This window comes from Papilio machaon, chromosome 4 (assembly GCF_912999745.1).
Source record: "Papilio machaon chromosome 4, ilPapMach1.1, whole genome shotgun sequence".
NCBI classification, from domain to species: domain Eukaryota; kingdom Metazoa; phylum Arthropoda; class Insecta; order Lepidoptera; family Papilionidae; genus Papilio; species Papilio machaon.
In genome coordinates, this window is record NC_059989.1 from 4,426,430 (window position 1) to 4,450,322 (window position 23,893).

The following is a 23,893-nucleotide window of genomic DNA, read 5'->3' on the forward strand; positions in this document are numbered from 1 at the left end:
TTAAGAGTCGCTGGTAGATTTATTATACTAACCGTGGGTTTTTGAGATCAAAATACCTTTCAAAACATATTGTTATCTCTGTTCTGTCAAAGATAATGACAGCGATGACGATATGTTTTATATAGAGATTTTGGTCTCGGAAACCCATGGATATAGGTGCAATTGTTTTTATCATACATTTTCGTTGTGGCTACAATCGGTATCGTTATCGTAATTGAAAATGATTAATATTCGATTGGTATTGACGAAAGGCTGTGACCTGTGTCAAGGGGATATTTGTGTGGAATTGATAAGATCGTCATCGAAGTGAAAATATTTGCTAAGAAGCACAAATTGTACATTGTAAGGGAAGATTGAGATTTGACGAATCAAACAATATTATACAAGTAGCTCCGATTGTATTATAATTATAATAGAAATATAATTTATTCTGAAAATAGTCATGGCTTTTTATTTCCATTTATTTATTGGTTAAATAAAAAAAAATGAAACAGTTTTTAGTCATTAATATGCGTTGACACCTGCAAAGTAAAGAGTTAATATGCAGATATAATATGCTGAACTAGTGAGTATTATATTTTTATATTAATTTACTTTTATATTAATTTAAATTTAAAAATAATTTTTGATCCTACAGTCAATTTTTTTTAAATAATTTTGTGGGACGTAGTTGTATTTCCAAGGTTAACACTAAATAAATAAATAACATAAAATACATTTTACAAAAAACAAGGAAAGGAATGGTGAAACCGCGGCCGTAAAATTTAAATTTATTTATATAATGAAATTTATTCACCAAAAGTTAAAAGATTACTAATATGCGCCGCTTACAACAATCTCAGTACCAATAGATGGCGTTGCTTAAGAACTCTTCGTGTATTTTGTACTCATTCTACTAGAGGTCGGTAATTCCAAAATGCATGTTTTGTTAAAGTTTCCATAGAAACAGCAGTCAAACAAAAGAGAGAAACTTGTGGTCATTATAAAATATTTATTTTAATTTGGTAATTCGTTAAGATATCAAAATGACGGAGCAGATGAAGTTTATTCTGAAGGAAATAAATTCCACTTTAGGTAGAAACTATGATTTGATTAAATTCGATTCATTGGATGAAAAGCAACTCCTGCAACTGCTCGTCGATTTGTTGGTTCACTTCAAAGCTGGTGACAAAGTAAGAATTCACTTTAGTTATACAGAGATTTATTTACAATTAAATTTTTTTTAATGTATGACTCAGTGCTCTAGGTTGTTAGTAATTCGTACCGGAGTGGACTATTTAACAGCCGAATTTTAAATAATTTTATCTAGTTGTTGCGAGCCTTATTGTTTCCTACTAGTGCTCATTATCCACACTTTCTCTCCGTAAATTGCAAAATGTTGGAGCTATTAACAGCGTTTACTCAAAATAAGGCGATCCTTTTGCTCGTTTGCACTAACATAAAAAGTGGTCGTAAAATGCATAGTAAAACCTTTTTGGCCCACATAATATTTCGGTACTTTTATTAGGTATTCTATGTACATACCTTTTAGTTATAGTACGTATTACATGCATTCTATTTGGAAAATTAGTTGGACGTTCGTGAAGATGATACAGAGATGATATCGGTACGACTTTTGGAGATGTTGGGCAGTGTGAAGTACCGTCCGCCTGCGACCGTGGAACCTTCGCAGTTTAGAGCGCAACTAATCGCCGGCGACCCTAGGACAATCCACCACGTCATGCATTGGATACTTACCAACAAGGAACAAGTCAAGAAGACCGCTTATCTTGCAAAGTACGAAATTTATTTGTAGCAGCAAGGATACGTAAACTAGCGGCCAGTTTGTATTTCGTAAGGGTGTAGATTTATATAAAAAATTATAACAATATTAAATATAGGATGCGTAACTCAGGGATGAGGTAGCAAACAGACGATGAAAGGAATTCAGTCCAGTAGTTTTGTAGTTTGTTCATTATATAGTGTAGCTGTAGATAAAATAGAAATATGTCTTTTTTACTTCATCAGATATCTAAAAGTACCAGACATTCCTCACGATGTAATCCAGAACAACACTATTCAAGATCTTTTGGATTTGTATCAAAATTTGATGGACGAATTCAAAGAAGTACATAAGAGAACAAGACTTTTGGAAAAGGAGAATGCTACTGAGATTATTAATGACATTAAAGAAATGGCTATCGAAAGGGATATAGGTATAAGTTTTTTTTAAATCACTGAAACTTAACGACAGATATTTATTACTTCTTTGTGTTTATTGTCACTTTGTTAACAATTTGTTTTGTTTTATATTTAAGTGATTAAACGGTTAGAAAACGTCCAAGTTCACCTAATTGATGTAAATAACAAGGAAGAATTACTAATCTATAGTAAAGCTTTGAGATTGCAACAAGAAAGGGCGAAAGAACTGGAAAATCAGGTATCATCAAAATACATATATTAAAATTTACCGTTCCTAAAAGGTATCGGAATAACTTCCAATTTTACGTTAAGTTTTTCCGTTTAAAAATGTTTACTACTAAAGTAAATTTTCTTCAGTATGAAATGCAACAGTCGCAACTAAAACTATCATCTGATCAGTTGAAGAGATATTTAAATGTTATTCATGGACAAAGCGCAACACCAAAATCTGTGAATGACGTAATTAAACGTTTGCAAGAAGAGATCCAGGTACGAACATTTAACACTTAAAAACTAACAGTTTGAATTAAATGAAAACTGACTGAAAGTTTTAATTATTCTTTTAGCTAAATAATTATCTAGTGAAGGAAAAGTTGCCACAGGAAAGTGCTCAGCTACAAAAAGAGCTCAATATAATGCAAACCGTTGCAATGGAGCAACATCCGACGCGGTCAGACATTGTTGCCGTACAAGATAAGGTATCTTTTGGGTTCCACTTTCTTTAACTATTTGAACAGACAGCAAAATAATTTAATATGAATGTAATATAAAAGGACATGTATTAACTCGGGATGATGAAAATATAAATAAAAATGTCTAATAAATAAGTACATATTCTGATTTTTATTATATAGTTAGCGGCAGTGAACAGTGAAGTGGAGCAAATGGTTCAGCGTCGTCTGGCCGCGGCAGGTCCTCAGGACGACAAGCTGGCACCGTTCCGGCAGCAGGCGACTGTTATAAGGCGCAACAAGGAAGCCAGTGCAGACCGCGTCAATGAGCTCACTGCCACGCTTAAGGAGCATGAGGCCGTGCTGGCTGATTTGCAGTCGCAAGTAATTTGACTGCCAGTAGAATTAGTATAAGCAATAAAAAAAATTGCTCTGTATTAGGTTGCCTTTATACACATTGATGAAAATAATTTAACTACTCTTACTAATAAGTTTTTGAAGTTGATTATGTATAACTTAATAAGGTTCTATTTGAAGATATTTTAGGATTGGATAAAAGATTTAAGATTTTCTTCTCATTTAGGCATAAATTCCAGTACCGGTAAAATATAATTAAAACGAACCTTTTATACATTTGGGAATCTCGTCAGAGCAAATACTACATTATGAAAAACCAATGGTATATAAAGATAAATGCTTTCCTACGCCTCCACAGAAAGCGAATCTTCGACATGAAGCGATGTTGATGGAATAAGATATTTTTCCCATTTCGAGTTATCGGTCATTATGTCGAAACTTCGGGAGATTCAGCTTCGATAATACCTTCATTATTTATTTTCAGAATGATGATCAAATAAACGCATTGATTCGTGTCAGGTTGCGTGATTTATTTTCTGGAAGTCGTTTTTTATCTGTTTGTCTTCAGTCTAAGATAAGAGATTGTAAAGCCATTTTTACTTTAGTATATTGTAACACAGTAATTGAGAAATAAAACGCTGAAAGTAACTTTATGCGTGTAATCGGGCAGTAATTCGCCTTAATTAGTTTTACAGTAAACGTAATCTAATCTAAATGATTTTTTTTTTAAGTAGTCACTGTTTGCCTTGAGGAGGCATTTACAGTTTCACCGGGCTTGAGGTGGCCGGGCGCAGATGGCGCTTAGCCTAAACCTCGTTTAAGAGTAACTAGGCTCGAGGGCTCCCTCAGGAGCCTCGGCTCGGGCTGTTACTTCGTTATTATTACCGGATTGGGAGGTCACCGAGCTCTTAGGTCGCTTCGGTGGACGCTCCATGGAGTGACTGGGCGCAAGGGCCCCCGAGAGGGGACCTCGGCTTGGGCTGTCACTCATTACGCGTTTAGCATTCCGATTCAAGGGTGCCCGAGAGGGCCGAACCTCGGCTTGATCGGTTGCTATTATCTGATTGCTATTATTAATACAGCTAACATTACTACCACTTCGGAAAGCGTTAGCGCTGGGAGAAGAAGTGGCGGAAGAAACTCCAGCAACGCTTCTACTATTAATAGGTGAAAACCTGCCTGCTATGAGGCCGTATCGCGAGAATGATTGTCGCAGCCGACAGCGACTGCGGCGTGTGATCTGTTTGTTATGTTTGAGCTTAGCCTGGGCGATAGTAATTGCATCGTCTTGAAAGTCAAGAACGTGCCTAGGTCTACGATAATCCCGACGAAACTTACCGAGCGCGATTGGATTGTAGGTGGCGGCACTTACAACAAGCGGATTAGGATGACCGACGGCAGAGTCAAAATAACGACGCGACGCCAACTTCAGGTGTTGGGCAATGGTGGGCAAGTCCAAATCTATATGAAGATTGCTGTTGCGCATGTACCACGGGGCTCCCGTGGCTCTACGCAAGAATCTATTTTGAATCACCTGAAGTCGATGTATTTGTTTCGGGGTGATGTGCGCGAATACCGGACTAGCATACGTCATGACGGGACGAACTACTGATTTATAGAGTGTCACCTTGTTCCGAAGGGACATTTTACTCTTTCTATTAATCAACGCGGAAAGACGACCTAGGATGAAAGCCGCGCGGTTCCTGACCCGGGTCACATGAGCGGAGAAGTTAAGTTTAGAGTCTAATATGACACCTAAGTATTTAACTTGGTCTTCCCAAGGTATTGGGCTGTCCATGAGTTTAATGGACGGAAGAGCAGCCCCTTTCTGGCGTGAAAAGTAGAGCGCCGCGCTTTTGCTAGGATTAATTTCGATCCTCCATTTCCGAAACCAGGCACCTAACGTGTTGGCAGCGGTTTGGAGACGTCGACATATAGCTTCGGGTGAACGACCAGATGTGTATACGCAGGTGTCATCGGCGAATAGAGCAAGCTCTACACCGTGTACGCGGGGAACGTCGTTTGTGTATAAGGTAAATAGAAGAGGCCCTAACACCGAACCTTGGGGCACCCCGGCTCGAACGTGGTGCAATTGTGAGCACACTCCCTCGACGCGGTAGCGGAACGTGCGATTACTTAGGAAGTCTCGTATTATGCATACGAGACGGTCGGGTACCCCGTACTCATATAGCTTGTATATAAGCCCGTTGTGCCATACTTTATCGAACGCTTTCGCTACGTCGAGGAAGATAGCTCCGGTGCTAAGGCCACGTTGGCGTTTGACAAGTATGTGCTCCGTGATGCGGTGCACTTGATTGGTGCATGAATGTTTGGCGCGAAAGCCAAACTGTTCTGCAATAGGCATGCCTTTTGTGTCCATAAAGGTGCGAAGGCGTGCTAATATTAATCGTTCATAAATCTTCCCAAAGGTTTTGAGAAGGCTTATGGGGCGATAAGACGTGGGATTGGAAGGCGGCTTTGAGGAACCCTATGACTTCAGCGTCCTTCCACTCGCTGGGAAAGACGCCTTTGGTCATTGCCGCATTATAAATGGCTACGAGAAGTTGTATAATGGCAACTGGAAATAGTTTCGCCACCCTATTGGTGATGCCATCTGAGCCGGGAGTTTTGCGTGGACGTAGATTTTTAATTAGTTTCTCGACTTCGTCGCTAGTAACCGGAGGAATTGAGTCGAGAAGGGGTTCGTTTTTCCTTCGGTCGACCTCGCTGTCCACCCTCCGTAGGTGGTCAGGGTCGACCGGTAGGCTACTGGGGGAGCACTGGGCCTCGAGGCTGTCTGCAAGACATTCGGCTTTCTCTTCGTCCAGCATAGCTGGTGTTGTATTTGGGCGCGACAATGGCGGCATCGTTGAGTACGTGTCGCCTTTAAGTGACTTGGGAAGCTTCCAGAATGCTAAATGTGATGGCTTTATATTTCGAAGCGTTGAATCCCATCGTTCGTTCTGGATGGCAGCTATGCGTGTTTTTACTTCACGCTGTAATTTACGTAGCTGTTTTCGGTTCGATTCAGTGGGATACAAATCGTGAGCTCGGGTAGCCGCGTTCTTGCGTCTCAACAAGTCTCTGGCATCTGGTGGTAGTGCCCAGCGTTGATTGTCTGACTCTGGCATTTGCCTTGAGCAGTCCTTGATGGCGGTTTGGATATGACTTGTTAGAGAGCCGATCGCGACGCCCATATCGTTATCAGAATTAATTATGTCGGGGATGTCGTTTAGATGTGGGGAGTTAATGTCTTTGAGCCTGGCACTAAGTTTGTGCCAGTCAACGACTGTCTTAATTGGGGGGTCAGCCGGTGCAGAGGGCCCTAGCTGTAGCAAAACTGGTCGGTGATCTGAGTGAAGCTCATGTATCACCTCAATATTACGTAAGGTTAGGTTAATATTCTTGATGATTGCAATATCAAGCACATCCGGAGTGTGTCCCAGTATGTGGGGGTAGTGAGTGGGCTCTAGTGGCGCTATGATTTCAAAATCAAGTAAGTCCGACAGTGAGTCAAGCTCACGGCCGCGTTTACTGATTCTGGTAGAGTTCCATCGAATGTGCTTGCTATTGAAATCACCAGCAAGGATGGTGGCTCCTCCTATAGATAGTAGCGATTCAAAGTCGGAGCGTATGATGGTTGCGCTTGATCTACAAGGAAGGTAGACCGAAGCTATCGTAATGGGGGCATGGCCAGTCATGGCTAGCTGACAGATCGAGGCCTCTAAGTGCGTTAACGCGGGCGTGTCAATCGGTACACAGTGCAGGGATTTTTTATAGTAAATGACAGTGCCACCGCCTGGGGCGCCGGTCCTATCATTTCTAACGATATTGTAATTAGAGACTTTCGGGTCCCTCATAGCCGGTTTGAGAAAGGTTTCCTGCACGAGTAACACGTCGACTTGATAATCGCGAAGGAAGTTATGAATTTCGTCGCGTTGTTTCCTAATACCGTTCGAGTTGTAGAAAGCTACGATGATTGAACGCGGTTTGACTCTGCCGTTATTACTCACGAGAGACGGATTACTACAATCATTTAGCGCGTTTGCAGCCATCGAGGCGCCTAATTATGTTCTAGAGCACTTACGATGTGCTTGTACTTCTTAATTAAGTACAGTCGGGTCCCTATATTTCCTGACGCTTTTTCATATTCGTCGGCGAATGTTAATACTTCCTCCATGTTGAGGCTTGAAAGATGGTTGAGAGATTCAAAGGGATTCTCTGTCGCTTTAGGTGGCGTAGGCATTGCCGCCGGCTTGACCGGTACCGGTTTAGCAATGGGCGCGGTTAATATATTGCTCGCGGGTGCGCTAGGAGTGGGCCTGTTAATACCCCATGCGGGGGTGTTTTGTGTGTTCGTTTTCCACGACGGTTGGAGAGGTGGGAATTCGTTGATAGACGGCGGAAGCAGAAGCGGTTGACGTCGCGACGGTCGCTGGGGTTGGGATTGAATTCGCTTAGGTGCCTTAGGGCACCCGTGGTAGTTAGCGGTATGATTACCGCGGCAAAGAACGCAGGCAGGCTTTCCGAAAGCCTCTAAGAGTGATTTATCCTTCGGTCTAGAACAATCCGATGTACCATGATCGCCTAAGCACTTCACGCACCTAGGGCGGGCGAAACAGTTGCGGGCCGAATGTCCGTACAACTGGCATTTGTGGCACTGTCCGGGGAGGCCATTCTTGCGTGGCGGTTCAACTATGAGCCCGCTTAGGCCACAGATTGACTTAACGTCAAAAATGGCCTTCCCTTCCGGCGACAGGTCTAGGTGTACCTGTACCAAGTCAATAGGCGATTTTGTACGCCTATTTGTCATGCGGAATACGCCAATAACGGGGAATTTTTGATCTTTCAGGGACTGGACTATGTCCTCTACGGGGATTTCCTTAGGGATGCGTTTGATCACCACTCTAAGGATGCGCTCTTCGGCGAGCGTGTAAGTATGATAGTACACGTCCTTTTCTTGGAGGAAGCGGGTTACGTATCTGAAGGCCTCGGCGGTCTCCAGCTGCATCCTGATACCATGGGCTGTCGCTGCAGCGACGACCTTGAATTTGTTGGACATAGCCGATTGGATCATCGGCCATTTGTCCTGGGCTTGAATATAAATTGGCGGTGGCTTTTTATCGAGCAGCGCGCGGGCTGCGGGGGGAGCCGGACGGATAGATAACGGAGGCTGAGTACTTTCAACGGGGATAGCCATAAGGGCTGGGATTTGAACCGGCTGGGAAGATCCGGGTTCGAGCTGGGGACATGGGCGCGGCGCCTTCTGAGGCACGGGAGATGGGGACGATGATGATGCCGACGAGGAGGCGGGGGAAGAGCGCTTCTTGCGCTTCTTCTTGTTCCTCACCTCCGTGAACAGCCCACCTGCATCATCAGGGTTTTCGGGTGACAAGGGGGAGTCCAACTCCATCTCCTCAGCGTCGGTAGTTGATGGCGATGCGTTACGTCGAGTCGAGAGATTTAGGAGGCACTACGGGGGCCCCGGATTCCGATTCCAGTAGAGAGGCAGTTAATGCCTTAAACGCATCAGGGAACTTGGCCCTGAGGAAGTTAAGGACGGCTCCTAAACTTTGGTCCGCCATTTGGACTTATGGTGGACCGTACCTAATCTGCCTGCTGGGTTAAGCAGGGAGGATGTGTGCCTACTACGTGTAGCCCTAGTGTGTCCGAGTGCCGATCTTATTGTGCACTCGGGTGTGTACTTAGGTCTAACTAAAGCTACCCGTGGGCTCTAAAGGGCTAAGCGTGGACCAACGTTGACTAGGGCACTACCCGAGGCCAATGATGGAGGTCCCTTCCGAATTACGCGGTTCCCTGAAGGGGAAACGCAGGCGAACGGGGCTGCCTGACTAGCTTCGTTATCACCGTTAGGTATCCGCTAGCCTTTCTCAAAATTGCGGTTATTAAGATATTGTTCAGCGCAGTGAAAACTGCACTTCACAATTTCTTTCACGCAGTTCCCGAAGTCGGAAACAATGACGTCGCTATCCCAAGAAACCAGATGGCTTGCCAGATGGCAGAGCAATAATAATGAAATTTTACCTGTTAATAAAATTTGTATTATGGTTCCTGAGATGTCCGAAGTCCTTTATGAGAGAGTACATCGCTTCATTCCTTCCGGTGCGCCCCAACTCACGTCACGTGACAGCTCCGCCAGCGCCACTGCCGACATCAGCGCCTCTAGCGGACCTAACCTGCAACTCCAAAACCCGGGAGCACGCCACCAAGCCACCGCTTTGCCATTGTTCGATTCATAACCGAATTATTTTGGTGGAATAACCACCAGAAAGCCCTTGTCTGGACTTCGGACATCTCAGGAAACATAATACAAATTTTATTAACAGGTAAAATTTCATTATTATGTGTTCCGTTCGATGTCCGAAGTCCTTTATGAGAGATCTGTTTGTTATCTTCTGGTGGCTTGTGAAATAAGAACGCAACAATGTGATAAAAACACTTACAAATACAAATACAAATATACTTTATTGTGCACTATCATGGAGTTACAAAAAAGAAAGTACAACAGGATTTTCACAAAAGGCGGTCTTATCGCTAAGCAGCGATCTCTGCCAGACAACCTTTGGGTAGAAATTAAGCTAAGTAAACCAAATCGGTAGGGTGCACACGAACAGTGATAAGAAATAAAAATAAAAACAATATAAATATTAATAAGAGAAAATAAAATAATACAATATTTCAGCAATATATAGCCAAATTAGAGCTGCAGATAGTGATCTTTGACATGTTTTTTAAACGATTCAATACTTTTACTGCATCTAATAGAGAGAGGTAAGGAGTTCCATAGTTTCACAGCGTAAACCGTGAACGATTTTGAGTAGAAAGAAGAGGTGTGTGAAGGAGTAAGAAGAGAAAAGTTTGTACTAGAACGCAAGGTGTGGTCATGAGAGAGATATGTAAACTTAAAACGTTCTTTCAAATAATGTGGAGCAAGTGGATTGAACAGTATATTATATAAAGTAGAAAGAATGTGAGCATTCCGGCGAAGACGGATTGGGAGCCACTTGAGCTTTACACGATATTCGGATATGTGGTCATATTTGCGTACCCCAAATATAAACCGTATACCAACATTTTGAAGGCGGTCAAGTTTATTTAATTGCTCCTCTGTGAGATCAGGATAGCAAATGTCGGCATAGTCAAGTATAGGCAGAAGTAAGGACTGAACAAGCGCAACTTTGGTAGGAATCGGAAGAAAATTACACAAGCGTCGAAAAGAACCAAGGGCTCCGAACAATTTTCGACTCAATTCCCGTATCTGCGGTACCCAAGATAAATTACGGTCAATCAGCACGCCAAGATTTTTCACAGTGTTACTGTTCACTTAATTTTTCGTTAAAAAGATCGTTAGAGGTATTTTGATCACTAATCGCAATTTAATCGAGTCTGATGATTTGTATTACTAACCCGGAAAAAAGAATATCTTGATACAAGTAATTGAAAAAGCGATTGCTCCAGTTTTGCTCGGCTATGTAGTACACATATGCTTAGCCTTTTCGTGGCATCATCGTCATTCTCGGGCTCGGAGCCCACCGTAAACTAGGGAAGACTAGGCCACAGTCAACCGCCTGGCCCAGTTCGGCTTGGTGGACTTCACGCTATCTTTGAAATTCTATGCAGATTTTCGTGGCATCGAATTTCCGTTATGCAGTTGCCAGCACTATTTTCAATACAAAAATAAACAGAAAACGTCAAAGTAATAAATCTTTTTTCTAATTTTTTTTTTCCTGCACTCTTTGGCTGCTTATCGAAATGTACATATGTAAAAGGGAGACTAATATTGTTCCAGAATTTCTATTTGTTTTAAGTTACATTGAAGTTATGATAGTGAATAAGTTTTTTTTTCTTTTCTTTAATATTGTTTTAAATACCTTGCATATTGAACTTAGGACCGATAATTATACATAACTTTAACTTCTTTTTATACCATAGTTCTTATATTATTTATTAGTTCTTATCTTATTTTATCTTTTGTAATATTGAAATTTTTATTTATCTTTATATATAAATATTTATGTTTGGTTATCCACCGCTGCAACTGGCGTGCGGATAGTCGTGAGGGTTTTCGCGGAAGATCAGCGCTGAGTGTTCCAGAGAGGAGCACCCAGCATACAAAGCTGAGGGAGGACCCTATCCGGTCAGCATTGCAACGTTAATTATAAATGTTTCTTTATGCTAGTGTAATTTTAATTTTATTCTGTTTTATGTATTTATAATTATTTTGTAACATGTTAGTTTTTATTGCGTTGTAATGGTGGGAAGGATTAAATGTTATTTTATTTTAAAAGTACTATCAGATGCAATTTAACTAACACCATGATAAACATGTGAAGCTGTGAAGCTCTTTCGACATATTTAGCAAGATAAGTGGCCCTGAATCAGTCTTTATAATAATATATTATCTGAGAAAACAATAACTTACTCAAACAGTGATAGAAGTAAAATCGTTATTTTCTAAGCAACACGTAGCCATGCGTAAAGCTAATTCGTGAAATTTTAGTTACGTACGACTTAACATGACAAAAAGAAAAGAGAGAACAAAATAAGATTTTGCAATGTTTAAAAGTCAACTGATTTGACTTATATCCCCGTTTTGATTATCTGTTCAAAGAGTAGAATAAACTAACTACATTCAAACTGTTAGACGGGGAATTACAAGATTGTCGGTACTTAGCATAATTTGTATTATGAACAAAAATTTAATTTCAAGTTAAGCGATTTAGGACGTTCCACTTTTTTTTTTTTTTTTTTGTTGACGCGGGGAATGCATTTTCGCACTTCGCCGTCCGTGCTGCGGGGGCAACAGGGACGGTTTCGTGTGGGACTCGCCGGCCGCAGAAGGCGACCGGAATACCCACTAAACCCCGCGGTGTTCTCCTTCGCCTGACCGGGCCGTGGCATCTACGTTAGTTTATCCACGACCCGGCTAGGGAGCCCCTTGGTAGGGGCTCGACACGTGTAGGGAGGGGCTGTTTTTAACACCCCCTCTCATCACCCTATGATGCCCTCCCTCGGAACACAGGAGAGAGGGCATCCGCCACATTCGGCGCAGCAGGCCCCCCGGCCTGCCGCGGGTGGCCACCTCAAATTGGTTGAAGGGCCGCGGCGTACCTCGTACGCCGGCGGCCCCTCGCTGGGGCCCCGCGGGACGGCAGCATTTCGCTGGCGCGTTCCCGTTCCCGCAGGGCTTCTCTCTTGGCCGCCATCACCTCGCGTGCAAACGAGGCGATGGCGGCCCAGCTCTGTTCGCTGTCGGCCATCGATCTAACAACGGCCGGCAGCGACAGATCGCGTCCTATTGCGCCAGTGAGTGTGGCGCGTTGAACGTCCCAGGCCGTGCACACGGCGAGCGTATGCGTATGTCGGCAACCGGGATCCGACTCAATTCCCACAGGTAACGGCCTCGTACGAGACGGTGCGATACGCTCTGGAGGCCCGCTGAGCCATGGTACGTTGCGCACGTCGCAACAGGACCATGTTATCCTTGCTCAGGGGCCTCGACGCCCAAATGGGCGCTCCGTAGAGCGCCTTAGAGCGCACCACACCGTCGTATAGGCGGCGGCATACACCGCCCGCCCCCCCACAGTTGGGGAGCAGCCTTGTGAGCATTCCCGCATCTTCACCAGCTTTGGTGCAAGTATCCGGAAATGCTCACCGAACCCCCATCGGCTGTCGAGGACGAGACCAAGATATTTCATAGACACCCCGGAGATTGGCACCGCGCAGAACCGAATCGTATCCGATGTTCCACAGGAGCGGCCCGAAGACCGACCCCTGTGGAACACCGCACGTCATGTCCCTGCGGACTACCTGGTCTCGGGCCGGATAAAATATGGCCCGGTCGACGAAGTAGTCCGCAAGGACTCGCCTGAGGTACCCCGGGTCGTCGGGATGTCCAGCGACACCGCCAACAACACTCCCCCGTGGCCGACAACCTCCTCCTCGGCGGCACCCACTCCTCCCTTGCCGGGAAGAGGGAGCTTACCACCTGCTCTGTGAGGAGCGGGTCGAGAGACCTGGTTAGCGGGGGGGCCCATGGTCGGAGCTTTTGGCTCACGATCTTATATGGGCGCCCCCACGGATCACGGTTCAGGCTCTCGAGCCACTCCTTCCAGGCTTCCTCCTTGGCGGCCTTTATGGCCGAGGTCAGCGCCGCACGAGCGGTCCGGTACGTGGCGAGCAGTAGCGCCTCTTGGTCCAGGTCCCTCCTGCTTCTTCTGCGACTGCGGGTGTACGTGCGGCGTGCCACCTGACAAGCCGTACGAAGACCGGCCAGGTGAGGTCTCCACCAGTACACCCGCGTTCGCGGGAGGGCCGGACCTGCGCGTCGCATCGCCGCGTCGCAGACGCGAGTCAGTGCTCCAGCTAGTCGCTCGCACCTCGCGTCTGCGTCCAGGCCGTTCAACGTGGCCATTGGCGCCCCACCTCTCTACAATGGCCGCCTCCTTGGCCAGCTCCGGGTCCAGGGTGGACACCTTCCACCGTGGGCCCTCTCCCGGCAAGGGACGGTCCGGCGTTACGGCCGAAGCGTCCGCGGGGGTGGAGACCATGTCGAACCGGATATACCGATGATCCGACAGAGTCTCCACCCCCTCCTCCACTCTCCACCTCCTCGTGCGGCGAGCCAGGGCGGGGCTAGCGAATGAAAGGTCCACGATGGACCCGCCCTGACTGCGCACGCACGTCTGGGCCGCCCCCCTGTTCAGGAGGACGAGCCCCGTGGACACCGCCCAGTCCGCCAGTGTCTCCCCCCTGAGGTCTGTCACCGGAGAACCCCATGCACTCGATTTGGCGTTGAAGTCTCCAGCGAACACCACAGGGGTGGGGTGCACATCGGCCACAAGAGCGCCGACTTCAGCGAGCATCCGCTCAAAGTCGGCAAAACTCCTGCTCGGCGCGAAGTACACCCCGATCACTGCAATGCCGCCCAGCGACGCAAAAACCCAACCGCTACCCTTTGTTACACTTTCAAAGGGTGTGGGGCCCGTGCGTCGCCAGGCGACGATAGCCACCGAGCCGTCGCGATCGCCCGCCCAATCATCGCGGGCGCGGACGTAGTACGGCTCGGTGACTATGGCTACATCGATCTTCCACTGCGCCGCGGTCTGGATCAATAAATCTTGGGCCGCGACGCAGTGGTTGACATTCGCCTGCAGGATCGAGACACTGGGGGCCATTATTAATGGGCGGTGTCCATCGCCTCCACATCAGCTGCAGCTGCAACTGTAGACGACGAGGCGGGGGGTCCCTGATTGCCCCCGCCTGTCTTTTTCTTGCCACCTTTGGGAGGGGGCCGGTTCATCGCTGGACACTTCTTGTGTCCCAGACGATGACCGGCCTCCACGCCCTCCGAAGCACAAATTGCGCAGGAGGGCTCCTCCTCGCACGACGCGGCCTTGTGGCCCGGCTGGCCACACCGAAAGCATAGCGCGCTGCGGTCGACGCCGCAGTCGCACTGCACCCCTAGGTGGCCGGGGACCAGGCAGCGGTAACACCGCTGCGGCCGCGCCTCCAGGAGGGTTGCCCTCACCGTCGACCAGCCGACCGTGAACCGGCCGGCGTCGACGATCTTCTTGGCCGCCAGGACGGGGCATTTCACCCACACGGTGCCCTGGCGGCCAGGTGGGCGATTTATAATGCCCACCTTTACACCTTCGGGAGGGCAACCCCCCAACTTCGCCACTTGCGCCGCCACCGCCTGGCTGGTGGCCGCATCGCCCAGACCGGAGATGCGAATCTCAGCGCAGAGCTCCGGTCGGGAGACGCGGGCCATGTCACCGATGGTCGCCCGCAGCTTGGCCGCCAGTTCATCGGCCTTTTGGCCCTTGTCGGCGCCAGCCACCTCCAAGACTCGGCCGCCGGTTCTCGCCGTGCGGAACCGGAGCCCCTCTATGCCCAAGGCCGAGAGGTCGACAGACTTCTCGGCTCTGTCCAAGACGGCCTCGTAGGTCGTCATGGACCCCTCGGGTAATGTTACGACGACTGCTGCCGTTTTAGGGACACGCAGTCGCCGTCGGGGAGCCCTCTTTCTCTTCTTCTTGGAGGCGGTGGGGGCCGGAGCCGCCGGCTTCGGGGCCTTCGCCTTCCGCGCCACCACGTTCCAGGCCTCTTCGGGTTGGGGCTGGGGAGCGGGGGGCGCCGGCTCTGGCTTGCGGGCAGCCTCAGCCTCGCGGGCCGCCAGGCTCTTCTTGCCCTTCCCCTTCCCCTTTTTCGCCGCCGCGGCATATGTCGCAGCGGGGACTGGGGTCGGGGCGGGCACCGGCTCTACGGCCGGGGCGGATTCTAGTCGCTCCTGCGGTGGCGGTGGTGGCGGCGGCAGCATTATGCGCGTCCGCAGCCAGCGGAGGGCGCAATCTCGGCTCGGGCAGCAGGCGGTCGCCAATACCCGCGATCCGGGAGTCTACCATGAATAGGATCTCCTCCCGGGTCATCTGCGGGGGGGCGGCCGCCTGCCGCTTAACCGCCTCTAGTTCCGCCCTCATCGCAGCCAGCTCGGCCTGCAGGTGGGCTACCTCCTGCGACTCGGTGCGGGTTCGTAGAGCTCGCACTGCCTCGCCAATGGTCGCCACTGCCTCGCGGACGCTGGCGATGTGCTGGCACTTCATTTTGGCCGATTTCTTGACGACGCTGGCAATTACGTCCAGCGCCGCCTCGACCGTGCCGGCGAGGTCTTCGGCGGAGTGCTCGCCGGACGCCGCCTCTCCCGGACCTTCGGGCATCGCCGCCCTGGCCCGGGTTCGCAGCACCCGGCTCCTCTCCGCGACCTGCGCCGCCAGCTCCGCCTCCAGCTCTAGCTCCCGCTCCCGTTGGGCGTTGAGCTCCGCCTTTGCTCTGGCCAGGCCGGCGTACTCCCCCGTTGTTGTGGGGCGTCCGCGGCCTCTCTTTCGCGGCGCCGTTGTTCTGGCGCCTGCCGATCCCTCCTCCGGCGTCAGCGATCGCTTTCGCCAAAATCGGCTGGGTGGGGAGCGCGATCTTGAGCGCCTGCCCTCACCCCCGATTGCCTCTAATGAGGCGCAGCTGCCGACTTAATGTCGGGTGGAGCGACAGATGTGCGGCGAGCGAACACGTCCGTTCGCCTCAACAGTCTGTAGCGGAGTGAATCTAAATGAGCTGCGCATTGGCTTATATAGGCTGGCTACGCTTCTCCCTCCAGGCATGGCAGGTGTCATTGGCGGTGGGAGGATGACGTAGGCTTGCAACTGGCGACATCTATTGGCGTGTTGTTACACTTAGGCTTGCAACTGGCGACATCTATTGGCGTGTTGTTACACTTAGGCTTGCAACTGGCGACATCTATTGGCGTGTTGTTACAATATTTTATGTTTTTATAACAAAATATTATTCATTGTATAGGTGAAGCAACTTCTAGGAGATATGGTATTGAGAGGGGAGGAATTAAAGAAATACGTGAGTTCATTACGATCAAAGAGTTCCTTGTACAAGCGGCAGCGAGCTAATTTGTCCACATTTAAGGTTGGAAACAAGTATTAATTTGTTTTTCTGAGCAATAGCAACTTTTATTTGTTTAATATAAATGTATGTTTTACGTAGGTGGAAGCTGGAATCCTATCAAGAACGTTACATATTCTTAACACTGCAGATCCAACGATCGAGATGGCATTGGTCAATCACAAAAAGATGAAAATAGATGAAGAAGATTTGATAGAAAAAAATAGAAATAAACCTTCAGAGATTGCGAAAAAATCATTACATGACTTATCACAGGTAACTACATTTATGAAAAGTTTTCAATATAGTATTTTTTGTCATTATCGCTTGGTTAAATAAATTTATGTTTCTTTTGCCCGTGACTTCGTCCTTGCAGAATAAATAAAATCTAGTATTAAATATAGGCAAATGTTACTCTTTGATAATAAATAATTACTGTTTAATTAAAACTGTCCAGTAGTTTTTGAATTTATTCGTTAGAATACGAAAATGAATATCTTTCCTGTTTATTTTATTTTTTCTTCCAGATCGTAGCACAAACGGCTCAAAAGCTGTCAGAAATGCGTCAAGAAATACAACCGCTTGCAGAAAAGATTAAACCAATAAAAGATGAATATCAAAAGGTACAACAGCAATACGAACAGAAGAAAAGAATATACGAGGCGACGTCAATCAACATAACTTCCCAGATGGAGCCTTTGAAGAATCAAGTCAAAGAGTTGACTGACAAGTTGAATAATAAGGAGCTCGAGTGGAAAAATCTGCGGCAGAAAATTACAAAAGCTGAAAGCTTACAAGAGGACGTGATGTTTGAAATGAAAAATGCAATGCAGTCGCCGCGTAAACCGTCTAAAATGGAAACATTGAAAAAAAGAGTCAAAGATTTGGAGGAAATAGTAAAGAATTTAGAAGAGGTAGATTCCGTGAACTTTAGATTTTTGTTTTTTTGAATCTTATTCACACAGAAACATTCTTTTTGTAGACCCAATTTTAAATGTATATTTTTATTTAGGGTATGATTCTTAATATTTTTTATATTTAAAGAAAATTACGGCAATGTACAAATCTAAATTATCAATACGTACCGTTATTTTTTCCTAAAAAATATACGCAATAAACACTCAGTAATTATTATCCAATAATACTGTGATATGTAAATGAACGGTAGCTTACGATTCTATTTGCAGGAGCAACGCGAAATTAGTTCCCGGCAAGGAGAGGTTGAGGAGCAGAGCCGGCTGTGGGAGGGCACGCTGCGCTTACTGCGCTGCAAATTGCAGGCTCGTACAGAGACCGCCACGCAGGGCAAGATGCATATCACACAGCATTCACAAATGCTCACGCTTAATTAATAACCTATTACTAAGAAACGTTAACTGGTCACTAAAGAAGTCCTCTAAAAGATTGTTTAACCATTAATTTAATGAGTGTAGCAATAACTGACTTAAACGATTATGATATAAGCTCATGGCAACATAACTAAACTAAGAGTGTGGATTTATCTGCTGCTATTCTTCGGCTCTATTGTGACGACGCAATTTATTATTTCAATAAATGCACATTTCATCACGCTATAACTATTTTATGCAATCATTGCTAAAATTACTAACTAAAATTACTCTGCTAAAAAACTGTCTGATTGATTTTTTTTAAAAAAAAAACATCGGATAATCTTTAAATCCAAAGTGGACGGAATGTTGGGTGTAACGATTTGATTAGATCTGCACGGTCGTTTCAATGTCGAGTGAACCCTATTCTGGGTTTGAATTTCGGGAAATACTCGGTTAGGATCAAAAGGTACAGTATATCTACATACACAGCGAATATTATTATTATGCTACAAAATTTCCTTTTCATATTGCGATCCAATTTGTAATTTAAATTTGTCTATACTAACAGCCGGCGATATTTCACGGCGTGACCTTTACCGACCCTAACGCAAAGTGATTGAGACAATACGCTGATTGTCAGTGTTGCTGTGCTGTGTTAATTGGATACGTCTCTTTTAAATTCAAATGTATTTTAATATCTACTGGTTTAGATCCTTGTTGAATTAAATTATTTTCGGAGCACGTAAAAATTTATCTTACTATTCAATGTGTTTGTTATAAAAGTCGATATTATTACAATACGGTTTTTTTACAATTCTAAAATAAAAATATAGAAAAACACATCATATTTTCATTCTACCTTTTAAAGAAGCATTGTAACTGGTCATAACGCAGTAGTTAGAAGCGTAATAAAAATATTGTTTACTGCATTTTTGTAGCTGCTTGAAACTTGCACAGTAGTTGAATTTAAATGCGCTATTCTTTTACAGCTGGTGGGGATAAAGTTTATTTTATGAAATTTTTCTAAGTGGATTTTTTAGAGATTGCATTTTCTGTAAATAGTATAACTTTACAAAGCTTTTTTTGGTCAATAAATAAGTTAAAAAATCATCGTCTCTCCGATCGCAACCGTGTCACCTGGACGACTCATTTGGTTACACACTGTGAAAACATTCACATAAAATACTGTATTTTTGTAGTTGACGGTATAATTAACTAAGTAGGAAGGAAATATCATAATAAATAAAAGTTTCTATCCTAAAATGGTCGTTTCATTACATGTCGAAAAGTTAAAGTGGTCTTGATGTTATGAAAGTTGTGTGGTGGTGTGTAGAGAATTCAAATTCAACAGTAAGTACGCCAGTAAGAACACAAATTAAGCTTTTATGTATGCTGTTTATAAACTAAATGTTACATTTTACTTCTTACTAATATTATAAATGCGATAGTTTCGATGGATAGATGGCTGTTCGTTAAAAGGTATCACCGGAACGGCTCAACGGACGTTGATGAAATTTGGCTCAGATGTTGAACATAGTCCGGAAGAACACATTAGCTACTTATTAAGTCTTTTTTTTTAAATTCCTCGCGGACGAAGTTGCGGATGGTAGCTAGTTAAATAACAAATCTAAGTGACAAGTGAGACATGCAAATCGTATTAAGCCACGCTCGCCTTTTGGCGTCGCGTCGCTTCGTGCGCTACTTTGAATTGCAGATAAACCACTCAGAGATTGCAATTAATTCAATTGACATTTAAAGCTTCTTCTATAAAATATGTTTTACTTTTTACTCTTCTATGAATATATAATTTTTGCAAAACAGTTGCTGAAAGGTTGAAAGGTAAAGTGAATAATATATTGTTTAATTATAATTAACCGACTGACAAGAGGATAACGTTTTACGCGTTCGTCAAATATAGTATATTTTAAAATAAAAATTTGTTATATATAATATTTATTCGCTTTGAATAAAAAATAAATGAAAAAATATTTTTAAATGCAGCCACTAGAGGGCGCTATTTTTTCCATTAGAACCTCAGTCAGGCGGTTTTTTCTTAATTAAGATTAGATTATTTTAATATGTGAAAGTTTGAATGGATTGATGTTTGTTACCAGTTAACTCCAGAGCGGCTGAACGGATGTGGATGTAATGTCGAACATAGATAGAGTAAAATTTGGAATTACATTGATTTGTATAATAATCAACACCATAGGTACGTAAATGAAGAGTTCCCTTCAAATTGAAAGGTGGACCTCGATTAAATATTTATTTAAATATTACACTCTTACGAACGTCATTAACCTCTCTAAATATGTGGTCACTAAATTCATAAAGTAAGTTTATTAACTAGTTTATTAAGCGTAGGTTTCTCAGACCAAAGTCCCCATTTAAAACTTATTGTTATCCTTGTTTTGTCAAAGATAATGACAGGGATGACTTTATGTTTATCGGAGATTTTAGGCTCAGAAAAACCACAAAGTTATTTTAAGAAATATTAAACAAGTATGAATATACACGCAATTTTGATTTACTTTGTTATCTTCTCCTCCCATGCTATTAATTTCACAGAAAATGTCACTATTATTCATAAAATTAAATAAAAATATATATTTACCGGCAGTGCCTTTCCTGTCTCATTTTCAAGGCGAGGTATAATTATTGAGAAGCCCTTTTAAACAAATTCAATTATATTTTATAAGAAGATTTGACCATCTACGGACGCCTTAATTAAAAATAAATGGAGAAACATATGAAATAAATTGAGTAACTTAAGCTAAATATTTTCTAATTTCGTAATTTCGATGTCGATGCCAATCACTGTTCGATTCAGGAATATAAAACAATGTGATGTGTGAAAATATAACAATCATAGAAAAATGAATAAGTTACGAGCCATAACCGTGATTCTCTGCCGAATACATGCATTAATATCTCTGGATTTTCAAAGAGGATGTGAGAAGAGCGTTGACTAAATGTTTTATATATAATTATAGAAGTATATAAACCCACGGAACCCATATCACTTTAAAAATAGAACTGTGTTCAAAATCCTTTTAGTTACAAGTTAGACAAACGACATACACAAAGTACAATCAATATTTTTTTTACTTTACTCTTCTCATATTCGGTTGTCTGACAGTTGCTGTAAAGGTAAACGTAGCATATTTCAACCGCTAACAAGACGCTACATAGAGATCCGTTTACAAAGGATAAACGGTAAAATGAAACCAATTTACGAACTCCTACAGCGGTTTCTTTCAACTGAATATTTTATATTTGTGGACATTTCACTGTCTGCTTATTGGAGTTTTATATCAAAAGGATAACAACATCGTCTAGACTTTATAAACATTTACTGATATTTATATTAAAGTGTATTTTCTACTTCCAGAAATTTAAGTAACAATTTTTTAGTTTTTTTACACAGTTTATTTCAACCATACAAACTCTTTTTAGAAATTCTATTCTTTAATGATTCTGTAGCGGTACTTGTAATAGTGATTTAGTAGTACAAGTCATAAGTCATATTTTATTACGTATACCCGTATTTACCTCTTTTGTAGTAGAGGTCGTTATGAATGGAATGACAAAGATTTACATTTTTAATCTTAAATCAGTGAAAATGGGAAAAGTATTGACCCATTAAACTCTTGTTGTAAGTAAAAACAAAATATTCAATTTTACTATCCATCTCTATATCTTTTAAAACATTTACAAGAACAGAGCGAAACGTTCTTGTAATTAAATTTTCAAATAGAAGCAAAATTATTGAATAACGAAACTACCGGCTTTTTAACTCAAGGCAATCATATTTTCCAACATGGCCTTTTCGATGGTAAATTTGTACAAATCATGACTGATTATTATTGACAATTTAATTAAAGGGAGAGTTTCCTTTCAAGCCAGTAACGAAAGTTGTTCTCTGATTAATTAATAACAAGAGAATATTTAATTATAAGCTGTGTAATTTTTATTAGATGTCTGTCTATTAATCATTTTTTTTATATACAGAATCATTGAACAATGTCCACACGCTAATAAATCGCCAGCTTAACTTTGATATAAATTAACAAATATTTCTTCAAGATATGGTTAATAAAGCTTGGTTTTCTTGACAGTTTATTTCACAGGCAAATCTTCACAGATATTCAATATGAAACGATTATAAATTTCTCGTAAGAAAGAAGTATATTTTGAATTCAATTTTAAACATAATTTCGTCGCCTACAATTCTAGATCCAAACATTTTCTTATTACTGAATGTAAACATCGTACTTGTCTCCCATCAGACGCGATTTGTCTTGTATTTGCGTCGAATAATTATTTGAAAGCATATATGTTTATATAAACACAAATTAGAATGAAATTAACGAAAATTAGATAGATTTGTGATGTTATACCTACTATAAAAGCTTTCTAACGAGCATATGGCTCATTATCTTGGATTGTATGTGTTGCTTTCAATAAACATTACAGAGGCGACGCGTGAATATGTTTCCTAGATGTTTAATTTTAATGAGGTATTAAGATTTCCATTCAATGTATTCCGAATTAATACATCCTTAATCCATTAATTTTTCTCTTCAATGTTTTATATTATTGTAATATATTTATATAAGAAAAATTATGTTACATAAACGAAACTTTTATAAGGCAATAATTAATTACCGTCTATGAATTTAAATTTATTTATGTTTGATATAGCCGTAGAATTTTAATGACATGACGAGCGTCGACCGCGCCTCTTGCACATGAAATGCCGCATGAAAAAAAATCTCTTAAACCTTAACTACCTTTAGCACTTCGCTAACCATTAATATTTCTACGCCACTTTTCGTACCATTTGCCATCGAAATCAAATTTTCCGATCCAGCCATTTGAGCCGCTTGCAACGAAATTATATTAAGTGAATAAAATAGAAAGGTTTTTTCATCGAAACCAACTCATTAAAAATATTTGCGTTGCTATGGGCAACAGCTTGTTATATATATATCTGTATAATTAATAAAATTGAGTGTCTATAATATACAGAAAAACATATTTCGAAGTACGATTTTTTTTGTTGCTCATAAGGAGACAGCGAGCAAACGCGGTGTTGCGGGTAATCTTCGAAACGGCTGGACCGATTTTGACGGGATTATTGCTGGAAGGTAGCTTAGTATGTACCTTAGATTATTTTCCTTTTCCGCGCTGACGAAGTCGCGAACAATCGCTTGTTATTAATATACAACTAGTAGCAACATTTACATTAAGTTACAGTAACCAAACTGCGAAGAACACTTTTGGCTTCGAAGAAACTTTTGACTTAGAATAACTTAAAATAAGGATCGAAAGCTAAACTGAACAAAGGTTTCTATTAAGTATCATGAAGTAAAATTTTATTTCAGTATTCTTACATTTTATAATATTAATTTTAATGTTTTTAATGGATTTTATGGTTTATGAACTGAAAATATTTCATATATATTTTTTAAGTTACTTATTTTTAGTATTTTCCTAACATAAGAAAAGGGAGAAATCAATATAGTTTAGCTCTAATTATTATTCAACAGTTAAAATTTTACTAATTAACATTTTTATCGAAGATCTCTGCAATATTTAGGAATGTACAGATTAGACTATTCAATATTGTATAAGATTCTAGACGTAAGACGCTTCTTCATATTTACAATTTCAAAATGTAATGTCGCAAGTTGATAGCTTGAAGTAGTGTGGTAAAGATAGGTGAAATTTACCATATTTATTTCTTTCAAAATTGCGTTCTTATTCCTTCGCGTTTGCGAAGAATGATTTGGAAATGTATATGGGCGACGTGCTCAGAATCTCGACAGATAAGTACTTATTTTATCCCTTAATTTATACGGCTATCTCGTTCATAACTTG

General features: G+C 42.8%; 1 protein-coding gene across 1 annotated transcript; it reads left to right on the forward strand.

Moving 5' to 3' along the window:
* Nucleotides 1-1,025: 1,025 nt before the first annotated feature.
* LOC106710841 (intraflagellar transport protein 81 homolog) lies at nucleotides 1,026-18,245 on the forward strand. Its single transcript, XM_014503025.2, has 11 exons — nucleotides 1,026-1,172; nucleotides 1,571-1,776; nucleotides 2,008-2,195; nucleotides 2,298-2,419; nucleotides 2,539-2,670; nucleotides 2,748-2,879; nucleotides 3,036-3,236; nucleotides 16,584-16,703; nucleotides 16,782-16,955; nucleotides 17,207-17,593; nucleotides 17,867-18,245. Exons 1-11 carry the CDS (start codon nucleotides 1,026-1,028, stop codon nucleotides 18,029-18,031), a joined length of 1,974 nt encoding a protein of 657 aa, XP_014358511.2. The 3' UTR covers nucleotides 18,032-18,245.
* Nucleotides 18,246-23,893: the final 5,648 nt, after the last annotated feature.

What these genes read in the sequence shown, in the direction of transcription:
- LOC106710841 (XM_014503025.2), top strand. Translation starts at nt 1,026, where the DNA reads ATGACGGAGCAGATGAAGTTTATTCTGAAGGAAATAAATTCCACTTTA. An exon ending in ACTTCAAAGCTGGTGACAAA is followed by an intron (nt 1,173 to 1,570) that starts GTAAGAATTCAC and finishes TTGGAAAATTAG; the next exon opens with TTGGACGTTCGTGAAGATGA. An exon ending in CGAAAGAACTGGAAAATCAG is followed by an intron (nt 2,420 to 2,538) that starts GTATCATCAAAA and finishes AATTTTCTTCAG; the next exon opens with TATGAAATGCAACAGTCGCA.